Source organism: Sphaerodactylus townsendi, linkage group LG04, assembly GCF_021028975.2.
Source record: "Sphaerodactylus townsendi isolate TG3544 linkage group LG04, MPM_Stown_v2.3, whole genome shotgun sequence".
NCBI lineage: Eukaryota > Metazoa > Chordata > Lepidosauria > Squamata > Sphaerodactylidae > Sphaerodactylus > Sphaerodactylus townsendi.
The window spans coordinates 68,762,920-68,784,655 of record NC_059428.1 but is presented as its reverse complement, the minus strand read 5'-3'; the positions used below and the strand labels follow the sequence as shown (position 1 = coordinate 68,784,655).

Genomic DNA, 21,736 nt, shown 5'->3' with positions numbered 1-21,736 from the left:
GGGTGGTATCATCAGGTTAATCTCTTGCTGATACCAGCCAGGTTTGGTGATGTTTGGTTTAGGAGGTCCAAAGTTATGGATCCCCAAAGTGGGTGCCCCCATCCCCCATTGTTTCCAATGAGAGCTAATAGTAGATGGGGCTACATTTTGAGGGTCCAGGACCCCCTGAACCAAACTTCACTAAACCTCGGTGGTATCATCAGAAGGGTCTCCTAAAGATACTCTGAAACGTTGGTGCTGCTAACATAAACATTCCTCCCCTGACAGGTTGTGTGAATGTCCCTTCTAAAATGACACCTGCCATGTGCAATTTTAAAGATATGTACACTAAAAATAATGAACTATTCTTCTAAAAGCAGGGTAGTTTTGAGTCACAGTGAACAGGCATGTTCATTCCAGTTTTTATTGTAAGATCCATTGTTTAAAACCCTTCCTTACAAAAAAGCTAAGGTTTTTGTACTTTTACAGTTATTGTTGACACCATATAGTTTTTGTTGACCCTCTTTTCCACTTACAGAGCTAGTTTACTGTTTTTCTTTGAAATAAATATTCAGAAACATTTAACCTACTGATGCCTCAATTAATGTAATTTTATTGGTATCTATTTTTATTTTTGAAATTTACCAGTAGCTGCAGCATTTCCCACCCTCGACTTATACGTGAGTCAATAAGTTTTCCCAGTTTTTTGTGGTAAAATTAGATGCCTGTACTTATATGCGGGTTGACTTATACACGAGTATATATGGTATGCTGACATTTCAATAGGGAAAGATGTGCAGAGATTCAAACCAGAAAGCCACTCTGTAAGCTTTTCTTTTCTCAAGCAAACTTTTTCCAACCCAAATGAATACAAATGGAAACGTTTTTCTTTTTCCCTTTGTTGTTTACTTTTAATAAATACATACGAGGTCAGTAACAAATATGTTAACCACCTAACGCTCATCAGAAACACAATTTAAAAACCACAAAAGTAAGCGGTAATAAGTGCAATAATGTAGTGAAGTATAAAAGACTGGAAGATTGAATGTTACACCTAAGACCTATAAATATAAAAAAGTTACAATAAAACTATTTTTACTCTATCCTATGCCTTGTCACTTCTTTCACAGGATACTGCACAAAATGCAGTTGGTGCAAAGTATGTCATAAGAATGCAAACATAAGAGACAGAAGAGTATTTTTTTAATTGTGCGAATGGACTGAAATTGCAATTCTTTCTCAGCTGAAAGGATGAAGCATAATGGCCACTACTTTATTGCAAACCACCAACCAACATGTAATGCCAACACCACCTGAAAGTAAAAGAAAAAATGGTCTGTAATTCAGCAGATTATCAATAACTCAAATGCATGTTATGTAGGTGGAGAGTTTTGATTATCAAAGTACAAAATGTAATTACATAAATGTCTCTTTAAATAATTCTGCAATAGGGTGCTGTGTGATTTCCAGCCTTCGACAATACAATTCTGCAATAGTTTAGGAGAGGGAATAATGGAAGAGCCAGAAAACTTCAGTATAGTCCCAAGTACAATAGTTTGAGATTCTATTCAGATTGGTGCTAAGATTAAGTACACAATTACAAGTATAATCCAGGAATTTCTCCAGATCAAAATTCTTAGAGTGAACAAAAGCTTCTAGAAGAAATTGTTATCTCAATCTATTTCTTACTATTTGATCTGGTGTACTTCCTGATGAATTGTGCTGTATCTGTTCAAGACAATCATGAAAAAGAATAATGTGCTCCATAGTTTCATCATGATTTTTCCATAGGAAGCATTCAAGATAAAGTTATTTGCACACCTGTATTTCTTAGAGGTTGCAACAGCTTTGTTTTCAATATTCTAATTACCATTATGCCAGTGTGAAAATATTATTTCTTACTTGATTTTTCAAGAGGAATAATATATCTTAAGATCAGTCCACATCATGGAACCCACCAAGTGTTTTTAGAAAGTGGGTGGAGGATGGTGGGACACTTGCCTTGTAGGGGTTCTGACTGGCCGCTGGAGATTCAATTGGCAGGGCAGATTAAAATTGCCAGCCTGCTGTTCAGAACAGAAAAGCAGGGCCCATAAACACTCTTAGGGCACTTTTGCACATGCAGAATAATGCACTTTCAATGCCCTTTGCTGCTGGATTTTACTATGCAAAATCTACTTGCAAACAATTGTGAAAGTGGATTGAAAGTGCATTATTCTGCATGTGCGAAAGTGCCCTTAATCTGCCCTGAAAAAGCCAACATCGCATCTGAAAATATTAAGTATGAATAACATACATTATGAATCACATATATATCCTACATGTACAAAGACCAAGGAGCTAGAATTGCCTAAGTCCCTCCATCAAAGGCATATTTTCTGGCATACCCAAGTTCGAAACCCTCTCCTGTGACTATTTTTGGAGTTATAGGGCTGAATCGTATCTGTCATTCTACACTGAACACAATGGTAGAACCCATATCCACATTAAAAGGCTAGTCCCAAAGCACCCATCACCACAAGGGTTATCAGAAGTTTGTGGCACTGGGAATTGTGGTGAGCATTAATGTTATGGGCACCTGCTTGGGAATCTGAAAAAACAAGCACTGTAAAATTATGAGAATCTTTTTCAACCCATGTCATTTTATTAAGAAATGAAATGTAACTAAAATTTCTTCCAAACCTTGAAAAGTACTACAGTCTTACCTGCCACGCCTGTTGGAAAAGCTACTAAACGTTCTAATGGGGCCAGCCACTTGCTTGGAAGCACAGTGACAGGTTCTGAATAATACTTCCAAATTAGTGAGATCATTAAGGCAGCCTAGAATGAAAAAGATTTACATGATTAAACACAAAAACTGAAAAATGGTAAGAAGTTCTTGTTCAACATGTAGTACAATCCAAAGTTGGGGGGGGGGAGACAACTGAGGAGGCAGCATGACCTATGCACTTATGCCAGTACAGTAAGGGGCACTTATGCCAGTACAGAGGGGAGGGCTGTTATGGCAGCACAAACCCCGGGCCCCAATGCAGCCACTGTGGAAGGGCTTCTCTAGCGCATGAGACTGTGCCAGCACCAATAGGCACAGACCTATGTCAGCAACAAGGTGGGCGCAGCCCATTGAGCAGCATAGGAGGTTTTCACAGGAGTCTGGAGAAGCATTGCTGTTGGCTTGCTGGATACAGCACAATACGCCTCTTAGTAGGAGGTGCAAATGCACTGTCCCCAGATGCACCTTACTACACCCCACTTAGGACTGCACTGTCTGTTACACAATCAGTGTTTAAGTTTGTCATTAAAGAACCCAAAATCAAATTTATCATAAACAAGTCCTGTGATTTCAAAAATCACTGTCACAAGGTAAGAACCCACATCCCTTTACCCATAAGAAATGACTTCTCTCACAACAAACACCAGTTGAAAATCACTATTTCATGACTACCTGTAGTTCATGGCTTTCAAATAGGCACTTTCAAAGAGCAAGGAAGATAGTATTCACTGTGCTGACCTCCCCAATGTGAACTGCAAGGAATACATCTGTATCTGATTTAACTGCCAGGCCAAGAGGCAGAACTAAAGTAGCCAACAGCATTGTTTTCATTGTAGATGACTGGGCTGTATTACTTCAGATTGTATGCTGAATAGAAAACCTATTATCACAATATATACTATTTTAGAAATAACATACAATTAAGGAGAACCCAGTTTTACTTACTTGCAAAATGTAGAACACAATATTTATTACCCACTTTATTTTGGCAAGTTGAGCTGTTCGTGTTTTCACTGTTAAAAGAAATTGATGTTATTTGTATAATTTCTAAAAATAAGAGATATGCTTTTATTTTCAATTCACAATAAATATTATTTCTCTTAAAGAAATGATTTTATTAGTTTACATCTTCGCTGCCATTTTAGGAAAAATATACTTTGGATATTTACATATGTGCATATTTGAATTCTAGCAATTTGTCTCATTTCTCTAAAAGCAATTTACTTACAAATAAATCTCATTAGCCAAAATATTAAACATTTCAACATGGAAATAGTTTCAACTGATACAAATAAACCTATGCCAATTATAACGATCATGTAAGGTTGCTGAGATAAGGGGTGGTCCCCATGGCAATATTCCATGTCCCTTCTTTGAATTTTCAGATTTAATTTTTCTATAAATTAAGACTTCCAATCTTTTAGCTTTGGAATTATAAGGAAATCCCTACAGGCAGTATTTAATCCAATTACACAGTCAAAACTAAACACGAGGAGCCTATTTTCTTTAGTTTAATTATTCTATAAAACAAAGTTACTTAAATGGGCAAGATTAGAGGCCCCCAACCTTTTTGAACCTGGGGGCACCTTTGGAATTCTGATTCAACATGGTGGCCAGAGCCACAAAATGGGTGCCACAATACAGCTGTTTCAGGAGGCAGGGCTGCCAAAGTTTATCTTCAGTTTCAAAGTTAAGATCTTTGTGCTATGGTGATAGCTACTGCCAGATATATTTTTTGATCTGCACAAGTCAATCAATGGCCAAGCAGAAGCCTTGCAGGGCAAAAATCACACCTGGCCCTGCTCACTTTCTAAAACCCCTTGGTGGGCATGGTGAGAGGTATTGGGAAGTGCCATACTGCCCGTAACAATCACACAGGAGACTCCTGTAGATCTTTTTTTTACCCCTAAGCAAGGAAAAACTGGGAAGCATTAGTATGTAGGACCCATCCTGAACATAAACAAGGCAGAGAAAAGATCACATTATTATTGGAGCTCCTTTTTTGTAGCAGTATATCCCTCTGTTTCTGAAAATTTACATTATATGGTGTTCTCTAACAAAAGCCTATGAGCAGTAAGAAAAAAACATGAAAACTAGCCTGTTGGATAGGTCTGTGTGCCCATGTTCCTGACAAGTTAACAAGACACATCTAGAAACATGTAGTGATTGCACAATCTTATCACTCTCCACAAAGTGACATGATCAGCTTGTACTAGGATTGAGGTATTTCAAGGTAGTAACATTTTGTATTATTACCGGTATGAACTTCAGAACAAAGTCAGACTTGGAAAAATTAACATGAAGGAAGTGAAAAGGTCTCCCACACAGACAATAAACAAAATGCAAATTTGAAACAAGCAGATATCTACCATGAGTCTTAAGTTTGTCAGTCATTTTGTTAATCTTCCTTTCTAGTCTGGCATATCTGGCAAATTCATCCATCATACTAATGGTTGCAAGTTCTTGCTTCATGTTCTGAATTTCAGACCTCATCTGTGATTCCTGCTCAACATCCTTCTGTAGTAACTTTGATATCTAATAAAGAAAGAAAGGTGTTTGAACAGTTGTTTATTTTTTACTCATTTAAAATGATGTAGATGTTTTTTAAAATAATTTTTGCTGGAACTTATTTTTTTCACAAACCAGCAATCACTTACAGGCATACATCATAAAGCATGCCTCCAAGAACTAACTTGTGAAACAACTTACAGTATTACTTACAACCCCCAAAAGTACTGTTCCTGCATATATTATTCAAGAACAAACTGACGAGAGACGGTCTTCTTTTGCTCAACGTTCCTTACTAGGTAGTGAAGGCTCACATTCTTAAACCCAAAAGCAACATACCCTAGCTCAGTGGTGGCAAACCTATGGCACGGGTGCCAGAGGTGGCACTCAGAGCCCTCTCTTGTAAAGGGCACGCCGCGAGAGTAAGCGCCCCATTACACACATATCTAGGGCTGGCTCTGGGCCGGCTGGGCTCACTTATTACTCCTCATTATTAAGCCCAGCGACCTAGTTTTGGGGAAGCAGTGTAGGTAACCTTCTGTTAAGTGCTTGTTAAACCCCACTGATTTTCATCACGAGAAGTACCTAAAAGCATGCGGATCCTTTTCCTGGGAGTAAGCTCAGTTGCTGGCAATGGGGCTTGCTTCTGAGTAAACCCTCCTAGGGTTGTGATTCACCCGTTGGAAGAGTTGCACAGTTGCTTAAAAGCAAAGCCACTGACTACCACCAAGCTTACTCCCGAGTAACACATGCCTCGGAGCCAACTTTTTTCTAAACTAAAACTTCAGTATTCAGGTTAAATTGCTGTGTTGGCACTTTGCGATAAATAAGTGGGTTTTGAGTTGCAATTTGGGCACTTGGTCTCAAAAAGGTTCACCATCACTGCCCTAGCTGCTGGCCCTCTAAACTAATGAACTTTTAACTCTTTAGGAGCTAATTTTTTATTTTAATGGCAAACAACTGAAGATCTTGAGGTGAGCGACTACAAGAAATATAATAGACGCTTCTCTAATTAAATTTCTGGTGAGGGATTGTACTCTAATATCATGACTTCAAATTGTCTGGATGTGGTCTCAACATATTTTTTAGACATGGGTAGACTGACACATACATTCATTTTTTGAGTTATAATTAGGTAAAAGTTGCTGAATGTATAGCAGTATTGCTACACTGAATGAATTTAATTCAATTGCAAAAAAAGTGCCAGACATGATCCACACTTTAAAGCGACCTATAAGTTTGCCCTTTGTAAACAAACTTGAAGCATCGTATGCCCTAATCATACTTTTTTGGTGTACTCGCTGTAGGCACTGATGAAAACCCTGCTGAGAGATTAAATGATAATCCCTACATTGCTTTTTGAATTGTCTTTTTAGATAAGTTGTAGACATGTCCTCCTCAGTTATAGTAGCTCCTTCATCTAAAATATGGAGTTCAAGAATTCATAAGAATCAGTTCATATGTGAACATTTGCAAACACACTATCAAGATAATTTTTATTGGTAAATGTGGTCATGAAGTATCTTTGGTAGGCAGGCCCATCCAAACACGGATGGTGCAGCACATTGCACCAATGTGGTGCCGCCCTGCCGCCTCCAAGAGAGCTTTCTGGTGGTGCAGGGAGCAAGAAACAGCTCTGAAACACACATATGGAAAACCCCATAGTGCTAACAGGACTCACACTACCAAAAGGGTAGCATAAGACTGAAGGCCAGGGCACCACACTCCTGGCTCTCAATCCCAGATGGGAGCCAACTGACATTGCCTTCACCCGTGAGAATGCCCTGCCCCCCCCCCACTGGCATCCGATTGGGACACCAGTGCAGCCCCACTGCAGCCCAGATGTTTGGGTTTTGCGGCATGGAGCTGAGGGACAGGAGAGCTGCTGGTGCATCTGCCACCCCCACTCAGGTAGTTGCCCCAAGGAGTGCACTGCTCCCTAGTGTCCCTCCTCCCCATTGGATGGGGTCCGTAGTCAATAAAGTCAGTCTGTTAAAATGTGGACAAATTCTTACATGTGAACAGTAAGATTCTGTTAAGCCGCTTCTTGCACAGTAGTTTTCATGTCTAATGAGCTGTTTACAGTACTGCCCCTCTCCATTTTTATTTTCTGGTTAGTATTAATTAGGCAGCAGTACCAAATTCTTACTAACTTCTTCCCCGTTTGTCTTGTTGAAACCAAAATGCCCAGACAGGTCTCTGCCCCCAATTAAACTTTCAAGCTTGATCTCTAGAATCTATTAAGCAACCTACTATCCTAAGATTTGTTTAGCTTTTCATATGATCAACTGAAGGTTCCCTACTTAAACTTACAGGCTTTACTCTCAAATATGAGAACAGACTTAACTTCCTGAGTACAATCTTGCTGTTCCAGAAGCTCTTAAAACTGTAGATGAAGAATTCAGAATCTAATCACCCAAGAACATGATTGTGTGTTACATACACAAAGCCCAGTTTTCCAATCATCATCATTCCCTCTTTCCTATGAAAGGCCCACTAGCACAAGCAGTTTTTTCCCCTCAGATATAATCAACACTGTCTGGGTATGGAAGGCACTGGAGAACCCACCTTTTCAGCAGCTTTCACTAGAGATAGAGCAGTGCCCACACTCCTCCTCCTTCATATTTCAGGACATTAAGAGGAACTAAAACATTATCTCAGCAAACAGAACTATAGGGAGATATACTTGATATTGAACTTCTAGAAGTACTGCAAATCATTTTGCGGTCTTAACCATTTAAAAGACATCGCCTACATAGTTGAACGTACTCATTATACACAGTTTTGAGCAAAATAGAAATCCAAATAAATATTTAACCATATTATACATAAATATGATAGGAGACCATCAAAGCATCCCAGAGTCGCTATGCAGAGGAAGGCAATGGCAAACCAGCTCTGTTTGTCTCTTGCCTGGAAAATATTACGGGGCCGAAGCCGGCTGAGATCTGATGGCCCTCTGTACACACATACTTGTAACCAATAACTATTTTAACCTATAGGAGGGGGGCAGTCTGCCATTAACTACCACTCCCCACACACTGCTGAAATGCGAAACAAGCCGAAAGGGAGACTGTTGCTAAGAAAGTCTATGGAAGTGATGGCACTTACTATGGAGGAGCAAGAAGGCAATAGGATTTTGAGTAGGTTGCACAAGAACACCGAACTGAGCACCAGCAGCCAAGCTCCAGCATCCGTCGCGGTTTCAGCTCCTACTCGCTCCTCGCTCATTTCTAGGTCGAAGAAATAAAAGAAAATGAAAACGGAGTAGCCAGCAGTCAAAGGCCGGCTTCTGAACACACAATAGATTCCCTTGTCCTGGTAATCAATGACGCGCACGTCCCTGAGCACACGCGCCCCTTTACGCTCCCACAGAACCACGCCAGGTATTCTCAACGCATGCGCACAAGCCAAGGCGATGGTTGCGTTCTACGAAAGAACAGAAGCGCACGAGAATGCGCATGTATAAGAAAAGGAGGCGGGGAACAGGACGTTGGCGTGCCCGTGGCTCCTCCCAGGCAAGTATGGAAGGTCTCTCCAAAAGGGGAGGAGTGTTGAGGAGGAGGGCGTCTGCTGTATGAATAAAAGGGGCGAGTGTTGTGATTTAAAAGCGGTTCCACGAAAGATGTTTGTCCAATAGGAGGACGCGTGTGCAATAGGCGATGGAAGGGGGAGAGAAGTTAAACGGCCGCGAAGCTGGATGCGCGCGCACGCCCCTCCCCTTAATCCGGCTGGATCCTGTTGCGGCGCCGCTGGCGCTACTGGGATGGTTGTGGGAAGGAGGGGGGAGGAGGAGAGGGGGGCGCTAGCGGGCGGGCTTTAGTCTGTGCGCAGTAGTGAGAGTCCAGTCCAGCTTCTAGTAGGCGACAGGCGCGAGAAGTACCAGTCGCTGCTGCGAGAACGAGCGCTCCGGTCCCGCCGCCTGCAGCTAAGGGAAGAAAAAAAAGGAACGGTTGACGGCCGCCGTCCGGCATTGCCGCTTGCTCCGCCATGCCGAAAAGAAAGGTTGGCGACGGGCGTACGCGTATCTTTAACGCGCGACAAGGGCGCTTCTCCTTTAACGATCACCTTCATCCCGCCCACTTTTCCGTTGTTGTCTTTATCGAAGATATTTCCCTTTTCCTCCCTCCCCTACTCTGTGTCCCACAATTTGGCATTATTAATATAACAAATCCGGGAAAGGAGGGGGGAAGGAGTGACGGTTGTAAATGGCCGCGATGTCGCCGTCCCTCAAAATCCTGCCCTGTCAGCCTCGTGTCTCCTCACGAGGATCTCTGCAAAGCCCCAACTCGGAGCCGCCGCGCGTGCATGGTTCTAATTCTGCCACTTTCTGCAGACGTCGCCTAAGACGGAGGGGACAGTCCCAGATTCGAACTCTGAAGATAGAGGCGGGAAGGGGGGGGGGCGTGAGCGCGGTGACGTCACTGTTCTTTGGGAATGGAGTCGCCTTTAGCGTAGTGCGCATGCGGGTTTGGTGCTGTCATTTAACTCTGAATGTCTGTTGCATTACAGGTAAACGCAGCCGAAGAAGAAGTGAGTATTGAAAGGTCTAGTGGTCTACTGAAAATCTAGAGAGAGTGGTCCGTCTTTGAAGATATTTGTTTGAAAGTGATGTGATTATATATGCAGTGTAAGAGAAAAAATAAACGTTAATGCATAACTTTATAAATGAATTTTGTACCTCAAAAATTGGCACATGTAATAAAAACCTCTAATTCTAATTTTTAAGGATTTGCATTGATCCAATATGCAATGAATGACTGCCTTCTCTCAGTAAATACTTTGTGAAAAATGCTCCTTTGCTGTAGATGTTTATAAAATGTGATTGTGGTTTTAAGTATGTTAGACCAACTCTTTCTAAGCCAGATATGTACCAAGGTAGATTAATGATCATTCATTTTGCTCTAGCCCCAAAGGCGATCAGCACGACTGTCAGCTGTAAGTATCTACTTTTCTCCTTTAGTCAGTTTTTATTGTACTAATTAGTTGGAAGACTTGGTGAATGAATGTCTTTTTCCCCACCAGAAACCTGCTCCTCCCAAAGTTGAAACAAAGCCAAAAAAGGTAGCTTTGAAGGTGAGTTTTTGAGGGCTTTTAAATACGCCCATGTGTACACATACAAATAAAAATGCATTCTAAAATGTTTTACTGCCTTGGATCTGGTCTGAAGATGGAAAAACTAATTTTGAAATGTCTGTTTTTAATCTGTATACTGCATTTTATGTTGAAATGTTTTTATGCAGTTTAGACATATGAAAACTATTTTATTCCTTGTGTTTTTTTCAAAATGTAAATAGCGCATTCAAATATAATGGTAGCCAGTTTCTCTATCAGGTTGTATTATTTTTTGTTTATATGCAGCTTTTCTTCCCATGGGCACCCATAGCTACTTAGAACATTGCTCCCCCCCCCCTCCATTTTTCAGAACAACAGCTTTGTGAAGTAGTTTACACTGAGAGAATGTGGCTGGCCCAAGGTCACCCAGAGAGCTTCTATGGTAGAGTGAGGCTTTAAAACACGGTCTTCCAGTATTCTAATCTGACTGTACACTGCTCCAACTCTCTCACTAATAACTAATCAAACTCTTTGTACAGGTATGCTTGCCTAACTGTGTAACTTTGAACTCAAATCTGGCAGCATCATTTGGATTTATCCTATAAAAGAGTGTTCTTTAAAATTAGTAATTTGGTTGATATTTGTTGAAAGTTGAAATGAGTTTCCAGGTGTTTCCTACATTTGAATGGGTAGGGGTGTGGTTTGGTGCAGCACTTGCTTGACATACAGAAGATTCCAGTTTCAGTTCTTGACATCTCTAATTAATTATGCAAAACATTCTGGAGAGCTGTTTCCAGTCAGCACACAATAGTGACCTTGACAAGCCAGTTATCTGACAGGATAAGGCATCTTCATGTGCTGTTTGTCACTTGTATGCTTGAACAGAGAGAATTAAAAATCCGTTAACATAATTTGAGAACAAAAGTATTTTAGTCAAACCAGTAGACCTTTGGAGAGTGCATTTACAGTCACTCATAACACTTGTAAAATCAGAACCTCAGAAATGATACAAAATGAGAACCTACTCCAAAAATGCTGACATTTGTATGAAGTGTTGAATTTCATTATGGGGGGAAGCATTAGGAGGGAATCTGCAGGCCCTCTCACATTCTGTTAGCTCCAGCCCAATATTAGGATGATCCTGACCTATCTTACAGGGTAATGAGGTTTGTTGAGACAATGTATATGAAGTCTTCCAACACTCAAGGGCCCAAAATTTATCTTGCACATAGTATCTGTATTGGCCATTCTGGAGCATTTGTTGCCAATGCTAACTGATCAGCACCTTTTTAATGTGTAGCTTTTTCCTGTTTCTATTCTATTACAGCTCTCAGTTATAGATTTGCCGCATATTTAATAAATCAGTAACACTTTATAAACTGCAAGATTTCAGATGAGTTGTCAGAAGACATGTTGTCCCTTTCTGTAATTTGGATCTGGTGTCTAGTGAACATTTCCACTTATAATTTTATTTTAAAACAGTGCACTTAGTAATAGTGATGACTGAGTCTTTTAGTATTACCCAAAGCAAGTCCCAAATTGATAACAGTCTTAATGTACTGTCTTATGTTTGCCATTGAAGTTAATATACTGTCTTTAAGTTTGCCCTTAATAGTTTTAATGTACTGTCTTGTTTGCCCTTAAAGCTGGTGTAGAATGTTGCAGCCCAGTTTCTGTTCAGCATTAGGTGGAACATGCAAGTTTCACACATGCTGCAGTCAGTCCTCTGGTCACCAGTTACTAGGTTTGCTTCAGGATTCTGGTTATCACCTACAAAGCCTTTAATGGCCTTGAATCCACATTCCTGCTGTGCTGTGCTTCAACATGAGAGCTTTGCCGATATGACCAAAACCATCTGAAGGTGTCACTGTGTAAATTGGTGAGATCAACAACTGCCCATGCTTATTCTATGACAGTGGTGGCGAACCTATGGCACGGTTGCCAGAGGTGGCACTCACAGCCCTCCCAAGTAACACACGCCTCGGAGCCAACTGTTTGCTAAACTAAAACCTCAGTATTCAGGTTAAATTGCTGTGTTGGCACTTTGCGATAAATAAGTGGGTTTTGGGTTACAATTTGGTCACTTGATCTTGAAAAGGTTCACCATCACTGTTCTATGAGGTGGCTCTCATTTTATGGAACAGCTTGCTTGAGGGCAGGAAGGCTGCCATATTCCTGTCATTTCACAGGAATTGCAAAACTGTCCAAGAAGATATTTTTAATAAAGTGATTAATAGAACAGAACATGCAGTGACTTTTACGAAGAAGCAAGCAGGAGACCCACAGTGGTTCTCAACCTGGGGGGTCAAACGACCCTTTCAGAGGGGTTGCCTAAGACTCTGCATCAGTGTTCTCCATCTGTAAAATGGATAAATGTTAGGGTTGGGGATCACCACAACATGAGGAACTGTATTAAAGGGTCACAGCATTAGGAAGGTTGAGAACCACTGCTATAGACCCACTTGGTGGTGGCTCCAGTATCTTTTTCCTGCCTGACTGGCAAAATGCAGTACCGCCAGCTATCTTGTCCTTCCACAGCCATCAAAGGAAAAGTTTCCTTACATAGTCTCCACTTACATTGCCTCCCATACACTATTTTTCGGGGGTTTCATAGTTTTTTTTAAACTTGGGGGGTTTACAAGAAAATGCTAAAGTATTTAAAACTTTCTGTTTCAGAAGGACAAGGTGTTTTGGTGGAACAGAAATGGCAAGGTTGTAAGAGATATAAAGAACGAGATGGGTAGTTTTGCTTGTTCATAACTCTGGAACTCTTGGTCTACTAAAGTAAAAAGTGAAAATTCTTCAAACAGTGCTTAATGGAGCCTTCATATTCAGAGGCAGCAAACCTCTGAATGCCAGTATTTAGAAACCAGCACCTGGGAAAGGCCTTGGTTCCTATGCCCTGTTTGTTTGGTCTTCAGTACAACTATACTGGTTGCTGTATGAAAAAGGATGCTTGTTTAGAAGGACTGTTGGTCTGATCCAGGCAAGGTTTTTTTGTTCATCATCTTGGAGAATTCATTGCAACAAGTTGTGGTGACTGTTAGCTTTATTAGTGTTTTTAAATAAATTAAGACAACATTATTTTATTTATACAGCCAATGGCCAGTCATCAACAATAAAAGATACAAAAAATATAGATACAATTCAGTCACATAACCAAATCCTAAAACTTGACATTACTACTTTATCATCACAGCATTCACATGCAGTGTTGATCTATTGCACCTTCCTTCCTTCCTTTCTTTCTTTCTTTCTTTCTTTCTTTCTTTCTTTCTTTCTTTCTTTCTTTCTTTCTTTCTTTCTTTCTTTCTTTCTTTCTTTCTTTCTTTCTTTCTTTCTTTCTTTCTTTCTTTCTTTCTTTCTTTCGATTTATTAGTCGCCCTCCCCTGAAGGGCTCAGGGTGCTGTACAACATAAATAAAATATAACAACAGTATTAAAAAGCTTAACTAGAAAGTATTTAAAAACAAAGACACAGATGGCGATAAGAAACTCTCCCTCACAAACACCTGAGCGCGCTGGAGGCCAGGACGATGGAACATACTTTAGCCCAGGTGGCCAAATGCTGTCGAAAAGGGTCCGTTTTGCAGGCCCTGCAAAAGCTTGACAAGTCTTGCAGGGCCCTGGTCTCTTTTGGGAGCATGTTCCACCAGAGGGGGGCAGGACTGTAAACGCCCTGGACCTAGTGGAAGCCAGCCGGACATGTTTCGGGCCAGGGACCTCCAGTAGGAACGCCTCCGAAGATAGCAGGTTCCTAGCGGGGCAATATGGGGAGATGTTTAGCAAGGAATTACACTTTAAAATATGTTTAAATTTGAAGACTATCCTATTAGACCACACAGGGTAAGGTATTGCGGCCAAAAGTTGTTTTAAAAGGCCCAAAGGGTGTCTATGCGTTGTAAGCCAATACTTAGTGGCTAACGTCCAATATATTACTTCCACTTTTACTACTACTTGTCTGAGAATTGCGTTTGAGGTGCTTCTAGGAGTGTTAAAAGGGCTCTTAGAAGAGAAGACTGTACTTGCTCTAGGGATGTGAAGTCATATATACTGCTCAACTGTGCTCCAAAATTAAGTTGTACCAATGACTTAGCTGGGTATACCTCCATATCTAATGCGAAACAACATGTTATTGTGTAACTTGATAAAGTAAGCAATTATTGATGTTGGTCTCAGGTAGCTTAGCCTACAGTCTATCACATGAAATATTATCAAATTCTGCTTTCAAATCGATGAATGCTACAAAAGGGAACCCATTTTTATTCGCACATATTTTTCAATTAAATAATCCAGAATCAAACAATGATTGATAGTTGAATGTTCTTTACGAAATCCAGCTTGTTTCACTGCAATTAATTCTTCCTTTTCAAGCCATGCGAGAAATGCTATACTTAAATGTTTGGTATACAATTTACTAACTACATTAAGGAGAGTAATAGGCCTATAATTCACTGGATTGGAGGTCGCCCATTTTTTAAAATTGGCACTACTACTGCGGTACCCCAATTCTTAGGTATATTGCCTGTATTGTTGATATAATAGCTCTGCTAATGCTGTAGCCCACCAATGCACATTAGATATTATCACCTCCAGGGAAATAAAATCAGCTCCCGGTGCCTTACCCCGAGTCAATTGTGACATCATATTTTTCATTTCAGATGAGGTTAAGGAGGTCATAAGGGGGCATTAGAGAGGAAGAAGGATATGCTGAGTGATTTCTGTTGTCCTTGATGCATGTCAATAAAATATTGTTCCCATATTTTTTTGGAATAGAATTGGCTGTATGGAATTGATTAAAATTTCTGCTTGGTGTTATTAATCTCCAGAAAGTCGCCATCTGTTTATTTTTTTACTGCACTGGTTAGATCCAACCATTTCTTATGAGTGGCGACTCTCTTTTTGTCTCTTAATAGAGACTTATAAGATCTTTTCATCTCTAGGACGAGATTCTTCTCAATTAAACCAGCATGAAAGTTATTATATGCCAGTAACAGATTCTTTTTTGCTACTACGCATTTGTAGTCAAACGATTGTTTATTTAATCTTTTTTCTTTCAGTATATCTTTGTATCGTTTTAATAACTGGATAAGTTCTCCATATGCTTTTAAAACTGGACTATCATCATTCTGCACATTTAAATTTAAAAAACTAAATATAGTCATGCCAGCTTCTGAATTAAACCAGTTAATAACACTAAATTCCATCTGATTAGTCCAAATAGCTCTTATTTTATTGGACTCTACTTCCAGTTCTAGGTGTTTTACCTTCGCATAATTCCCAAGTCTCTACCTAGATTACAGTCCAGAATAAAAGGAAAATGGTCACTTTCTGATCCAGGTCTGATCGTAAAGCTGTGAGGTTTAATTAATACATCTTGAGAGATCAAAAAATAATCAATTGTAGGTGTTCTAGTGGATGACCAATAAGTAAATTGCCCTGGAAAATCATTAGAGTGAGTCCCATTTAGAATGGAAAGGTTACATTTATAATTAGTAGTTAGGTGTTGAGAACATCGGTGTGAAACTGTTCGTTGTCAGAAGTAATGTAATCCAATATTTTTGTCTACTAACCAGGGAACGAACTATATCATCCCTCCTTCCATCCATTTCATCAGTATCAGCTGTTCTTCTCCTTTTACCAGCACCCATTTTAATGTAATCTCTTGATTTTTAACACAGTCTTAATGGTGAAATGGTGTTATATTCTGAAGGGAAGGATCCCAGCTCCTGGGTGAAATATAATCAATTAGACAACATTTACAGAAGATAGGTATCTAGTGGCTTTTAGGCATTATGGGTCAATGACCATACTAGGCTTGAGATCTTGCTAGCATACAGTAAATGACCTGTATGATCTGTATATAAATATTTTCATTCCCAATTAATTATTGGGAATTGTCAGATTAATTATTTAAAATAGTGATTGTAGAGCCAAATGTTAATAGTTTCTTTTATTTGCTATAGAATAAGTCTGAAGAAAAGAAAGCTCAAATCAAAGGGAAAAGAGGACCAAAAGGGAAACAAGCTGCAGTGATTAACAAAGATGAAGTAAAGGATTGCTTGCCTACAGAAAATGGAGAAGCTAAAAGTGATGAGGTAACATCTTATTGGCTTGCTTCTGTAATTTATTCAAGTTAAACAAGTTACAGCATGATCTTAACAAATCTGTCATTCTAGAGAGGCAGCCATATTTGTCTGTCCACAGCAGAAATGAACAGGAGTCTTGTGGCACCTTAAAGACTAATGAGTTTTTATTTTGGAGTAAGGATTTGTGAACAGGCACCTGTCTTGTGTTAGTGCTGTGTTCACTCACTGGGTAAGAGTACGAACACACATAAGAAATACGTCCTGTCATATCACAACATTGCCCAAGGTTCTGTTATTTATGAATGCCCCGCAGTTCTAAAGTTCTAGGCCCTGTGCTACATGGGATGGATGAGGTAGAAGGAAGAGGAAGGAGTCAGCATTGGCACTGAATGTTCAAATTACCATTCAAAAAGCAGCATAAGGGCAGTTACTGTAGATTTTATTTATTTATTTATGGATTTTTACCCCGCCCATTCCCTGAAGGGCTCAGGGCGGCAACAAGAACAAGCTGTTTAGTAAAGGCTCCTTTTAATCTTTTCTCTTCAAAGCTGAATGCAGTGTTAGAAGATTTTGCATGCTTTTAAAATATAATACATTGGCAGCTATTTGGTCTGAACTATAAAACAAACGTATATTTCCCCCCTTCTTCAGGTCCCAGCATCTGAGGCAACAGGAGAGAAAGAAGCAACATCTGAGTAACACCTTGTACAAAATCTCTAATCAGTGGTTCTTGTACCACCATCTTGTACAATTCAGAGGAATATTTTTATCAGCTATTTTGTAAATGCAAGTTTTTTAGTGGTTTTAGAAAACACATTTTTAAACATGAGGCGATCCCCCATATCCCACTTACTCTAACTGAGAGTAAATGCTTTGTTGAAAAGGTAAAAATCATGTGGTTGTATACTGCTTGTACAACCAACAATTTAACGGAATGTTAAATTAAGAGACGATTGTAAAATCATAATTACTTAACATTCCGCAGGCCAGGATCAGCAATTTACAAGTGGCTCTTCAATGTTATTTTATGTCGGAATTTGGTTATAATAATGAATTTAGCTGAATTTGAATATGTAATGGGAAAAGTCCAGTATATATTGGTATGTTCTCCAGAGGTAAACAAGTTACTCATCACTGTACATTTGAGGGATGATTTTTCTAACCTGATAACAAGCATGCGCAACATAAGACTTCCAAGATTGTGATGAGTAGGAAAATGCCTTCTTGCTTAACACTTATCCTCGATATGTGACAAATTAATTGCTTCCTCAATAAAAACTTCCCTGGTGTTGGACCTCCCTTTCAGATTTGTTTTATCAATGACAGAGTTATTTTTGGTAGTGGTAGTTTATTTTTTCAACTGTTTTGTAATTGCATTGTGAAAGATTGGAAATCTGGGTGTGTAGTGTGTGTGGTGTTCAATTAGTAAGTAACACTTCTAGTTAAGCAGATGTAACTTCACAAAAGAGTTTAAAACACTGGTACTTTTCTATTTTGAGAGAACAATCTATCAAAAGTCATAATGTATTAGATGAAAACTATGCTGTTTATATTCAAATTCTGTGTGGTTCATCAAATAATGAAATCTTGGTTAGGAACTTTTTTTGTTGCCTGAAAACTAGCTTAAATGGTTTGATGTCTGTACTATGAAAGTAATTTGTGGTTGTAATAGTACAATATATGTTTTCTGTCTGATACTGAATATTCATACTTCACTCTATTGACTGGTTTTAGTAGCTATTCTAGAATCTTTTTTTCAGCAACTATAAAAAGAGTCCTAATCCATATTCCCAGTAAGAAGTGTGCTTCGTATGTATGTGGCAATAAAAGGATGTGTACAATGAAGCTGCTTTCCACTTTAAGTATTGAACAATTAAAGTATTATTTAAGAGATGCCTGCATCCCTTCAGCTATCAGGTTTCTGGAATGGCTGAGAAACAAACTTCAACAATAAAATTACAGTGCAAGCCAGCAGTAAAGCAATTGAAACACAACTTATAAAAAAGCAGTAAAACCAGAGAATCAACTAAAATTAGAACATAACTACACTGAAGGAGTTGATGGAGAAAAACTAGTTACAACAGCAATGCAAAACCCATTAAATCAGTCATGCTTAGAGAGGAAAATCAGATCAATTGATGAATGTCCAAGAGGAGGAAATTCCACTGAAAAGCTACCCTAAATGGGGAACCCTCCATCTTTAGCAGCTTGGGCACACAGAATGATAATCTAATGTGATGACCAAGCAGTCTTTTAAGTATCCTGGTCCCCAAAGATTTAGAGTGTAAAGGTGATAACCAGCTCTTCAAAATTGCTCACAAGCTAAAATGCATCCAATGCATACCTTTTGGCATCACAATGATCCTAGAAACTTGTCAATAAATATTCTGCAAACAAACTTCTGAACAGTCTTCCATGGCTGCTGTACAGAAACCCATGGTAGTTTTGTTTAACGTGTGTCATGATTCCCCAGTGTGGTGCCTGCAGTATTGATCATGGTACTTTTCAGAAAATGGGCGGCCTTTATAAGGCAAGATTTGTTACAGGCTCCTTTCAAATGAAAGAGATGTCCACATATAATAGCTTCAATTGCCACTGCAGGATCAAGCGAATTAGCGAGCATTCAGACTCGTGGTTCCGTTATCCCAAAGGCTTCCTTTTTATTCTTCTGCAGTTATTTTGGAAAGCAAGGAGGGAGTTGTTATGTTTGGTTCTGCTTTTTCTGTCAGCCATTCTGGAATTGGCTCTGCCTCTTGCAACAGTCATTTGAGGCAGTATCCACAGGCCCAAAAAGATTGGGAACCCCTGGTGTTTATGATCACAGAATGGCTAATTGACTTTATCTTGTCAATCAAGGAATGGGTGTAGTGTGTACTCAAACAACTTGACTGGGCAAAAGCATCACAAAGAAAATGAAGCTTCCATATTTATGGTTTGTCACAGTGATCCCTGTGCTGTCCCATATGGGAACTGCATATTCAAGCCAGCTGTGGGGAAATTCTTCCAAGCTAGAATAATCAGCTTCAACAGAGTGCTTCCCCTCCCCTCCTCCTTGCCCCCAAGCTCAATGGCTCAACCAGTCCAATTGGACACATGACAGAAGGGTGGGAGAGCACTCTTCCCTCAGTTCTGCCGTCATGGAGAGGAGACTTCTACTCAGTTTCTGACTGTAAGAATTTTCTCTTCAACATTGTTGAGTTTGCTGAAATGTAAGCAGTGCAGGACTAAAATGGCCCAAAATTATGAGCATGCTGACTTCTTTAATGTGCCTCAGCAAGGGGCAGAACCATTTGTAAGGCCTGCAACCTTTTGTATACCCAGACATGGCTGGAGAGGGCATTGAGGCTTAAGGCCGCTCTATGGGAGAAACCAATGGGAAAAGACAAACTCCCTTTCTAAGAGAACCTGCTCCCCTTCAACTTTGTCTGTTTCTTTGACTTCATCTTTGACAGCTCAGGGACCCCCACCACAGAAGGCTGCATCCTAACTGCCAGCCAAGGTGATGAAGAAAACAACGCTCATCTCTGAAAGCAAAACCTGTGCAGCAGAAAATTCTTTGCCTCCAGTCCCTTGTAAATCTAAGGTGGGAATCTTCATCCCTGTAGAAGACCATTGTATCCCACTGAGGAGATAAAACTTTAAACCAATCCACTGATCTATATGGCTAAGGCTTTGGGGGTCACCTCGGATCAGAGACCATATGATCCAATAACGGATGTCCTCTATTCAGCCAGTTTGACCCAGTCTGACTTCCTTGGATCAAGGGCATTGGAAATATTGCTAACAACCCATGGGCAAAACCAGCTTCATGCAGTATTCCACAAGAAAAATTAAGAACCTTTACAAAATTAGTAAGATGCACATTTTCTACAGTCTCCCTGCCAAGAGTAGGCTCTCATTCTGTGCCCCTAGACAAAGAAGGGCAGATAAAAATGTTTTTGTGGGAGAGATTGGGGCAGGTTATTGAGTCTCTATTGCAGGGGTCTGCAACCTGCGGCTCCGGAGCCACATGCGGCTCTTTCAGCCTTATACTGCAGCTCCACATGGCCTGGAGGTCGGAGGGTACCGTGGGCGTGTCCCTCCAGCCCTTCAGAGCAGCGCTGGAAGGAAAGTGGAGTGGAGTGGTCGAATTGGAGGCGGCTCAGTGTGTGAGGGCGCCGCTTTTCATGTCCCCTCCACTCACCTCTCCTTCCAGCGCTGCTCTGGAGGGCTGGAGGGACACGCCCATGCTGCCCTCCGACCCCTGGAGGTCAAAGGGTAGTGTGGGCATGTCCCTCCAGAGCAGCCACCATCCCCCCTCTGCCATCTCCACGGTCGCCATCCCCCCTCTGCCCCATGGAGCAGGCGACTGCCTGCTCAATCAGGCAGAGGGGGTTTCCCTGCCCGGTGCTGCTGCCTCCCCCAGTGTAAGAGGCAGCAGCACTAGGCAGGCTGCTGTTGCCATCCCCCCTCTGCCCCACAGAGCAGGGGGCTGCCTGCTCCATCGGGCAGAGCAGGTTTCCCTGTCCGGCACCGCTGCCTCTCAGCGCTGGGAGGAAAGGTGAATGGAGGGGCCGAACCGGAGGTGGTTTTGTGCAGAGCTGCCTCTCCGGCTCAGTAGACCTTCGGGGCCATAGAAAACCAGTCCAAATGGCTCTTTGGTTTGAAAAGGTTGCCGACCCATGCTCTATTGGATGATAGAAACAGTGGTCAAAGAGTTGAAGGTTGAATACCTGTGTCTTGGCAAACACCGGTTAATATGCCATGCAGCAGATAGTAGTGGTAAGGCTGTTGAACTTGGGACACATTCTGGGCTGAAATCATCAACACTTCTGGCTGATATTAAGGCTAAGGTGGAGGATCACCTGTTTGATGAGAAGGTGCTCCTTAATGAGCAGACGGATGTCACTTTAAATAAAATTAGGAAAAACAGGATTACAGCCAGGTCACTCAGCCTTCTTCATCATCATCATCTTTGTCTCTTGAATAAAGGGACAATCCTAGGGTGGGCCACTAATAGAGAAGGTCAGCATGGTGTAGTGGCTAAGAGCAGGTGGATTCTAATCTGGAGAACGGAGTTTGATTCCTTACTCCTCCACCTGAGTGGCTGAAGCTTATCTGGTGTACCAGATGTGTTTCCGCACTCCTACATTCCTGCTGGGTGACCTTGGGCTAGTCACAGTTCTTCAGAACTTTCTCAGCTACCTCACAAGGTGTCTGTTGTGGGGAGAGGAAGGGAAAGGAGCTTGTAAGCCACACTGAGTCTCCTTACAGGAGAGAAAGGTTGGTTATAAATCCAAACTCCTACTCTTCAATATTACTCCAATAGGCAATATTGCTACACTCTGCCCACCTCT

At 40.7% G+C, this 21,736-nt stretch overlaps 2 protein-coding genes across 2 annotated transcripts; one reads left to right on the top strand and one right to left on the bottom strand.

Moving 5' to 3' along the window:
* Nucleotides 1-862: 862 nt before the first annotated feature.
* On the bottom strand, nucleotides 863-8,695 carry GET1 (guided entry of tail-anchored proteins factor 1). Its single transcript, XM_048495021.1, has 5 exons — nucleotides 8,369-8,695; nucleotides 5,119-5,284; nucleotides 3,695-3,762; nucleotides 2,685-2,799; nucleotides 863-1,292 (listed from the first exon to the last, which is right to left on the bottom strand). The coding sequence occupies exons 1-5, from the start codon at nucleotides 8,486-8,488 to the stop codon at nucleotides 1,219-1,221; spliced, it is 543 nt and encodes a 180-aa protein (XP_048350978.1). The 5' UTR covers nucleotides 8,489-8,695; the 3' UTR covers nucleotides 863-1,218.
* Nucleotides 8,696-9,056: 361 nt separating this feature from the next.
* HMGN1 (high mobility group nucleosome binding domain 1) lies at nucleotides 9,057-18,245 on the top strand. Its single transcript, XM_048495026.1, has 6 exons — nucleotides 9,057-9,262; nucleotides 9,770-9,790; nucleotides 10,166-10,195; nucleotides 10,283-10,333; nucleotides 16,278-16,409; nucleotides 17,052-18,245. Exons 1-6 carry the CDS (start codon nucleotides 9,248-9,250, stop codon nucleotides 17,097-17,099), a joined length of 297 nt encoding a protein of 98 aa, XP_048350983.1. The 5' UTR covers nucleotides 9,057-9,247; the 3' UTR covers nucleotides 17,100-18,245.
* The last annotated feature ends 3,491 nt before the right edge of the window (nucleotides 18,246-21,736 follow it).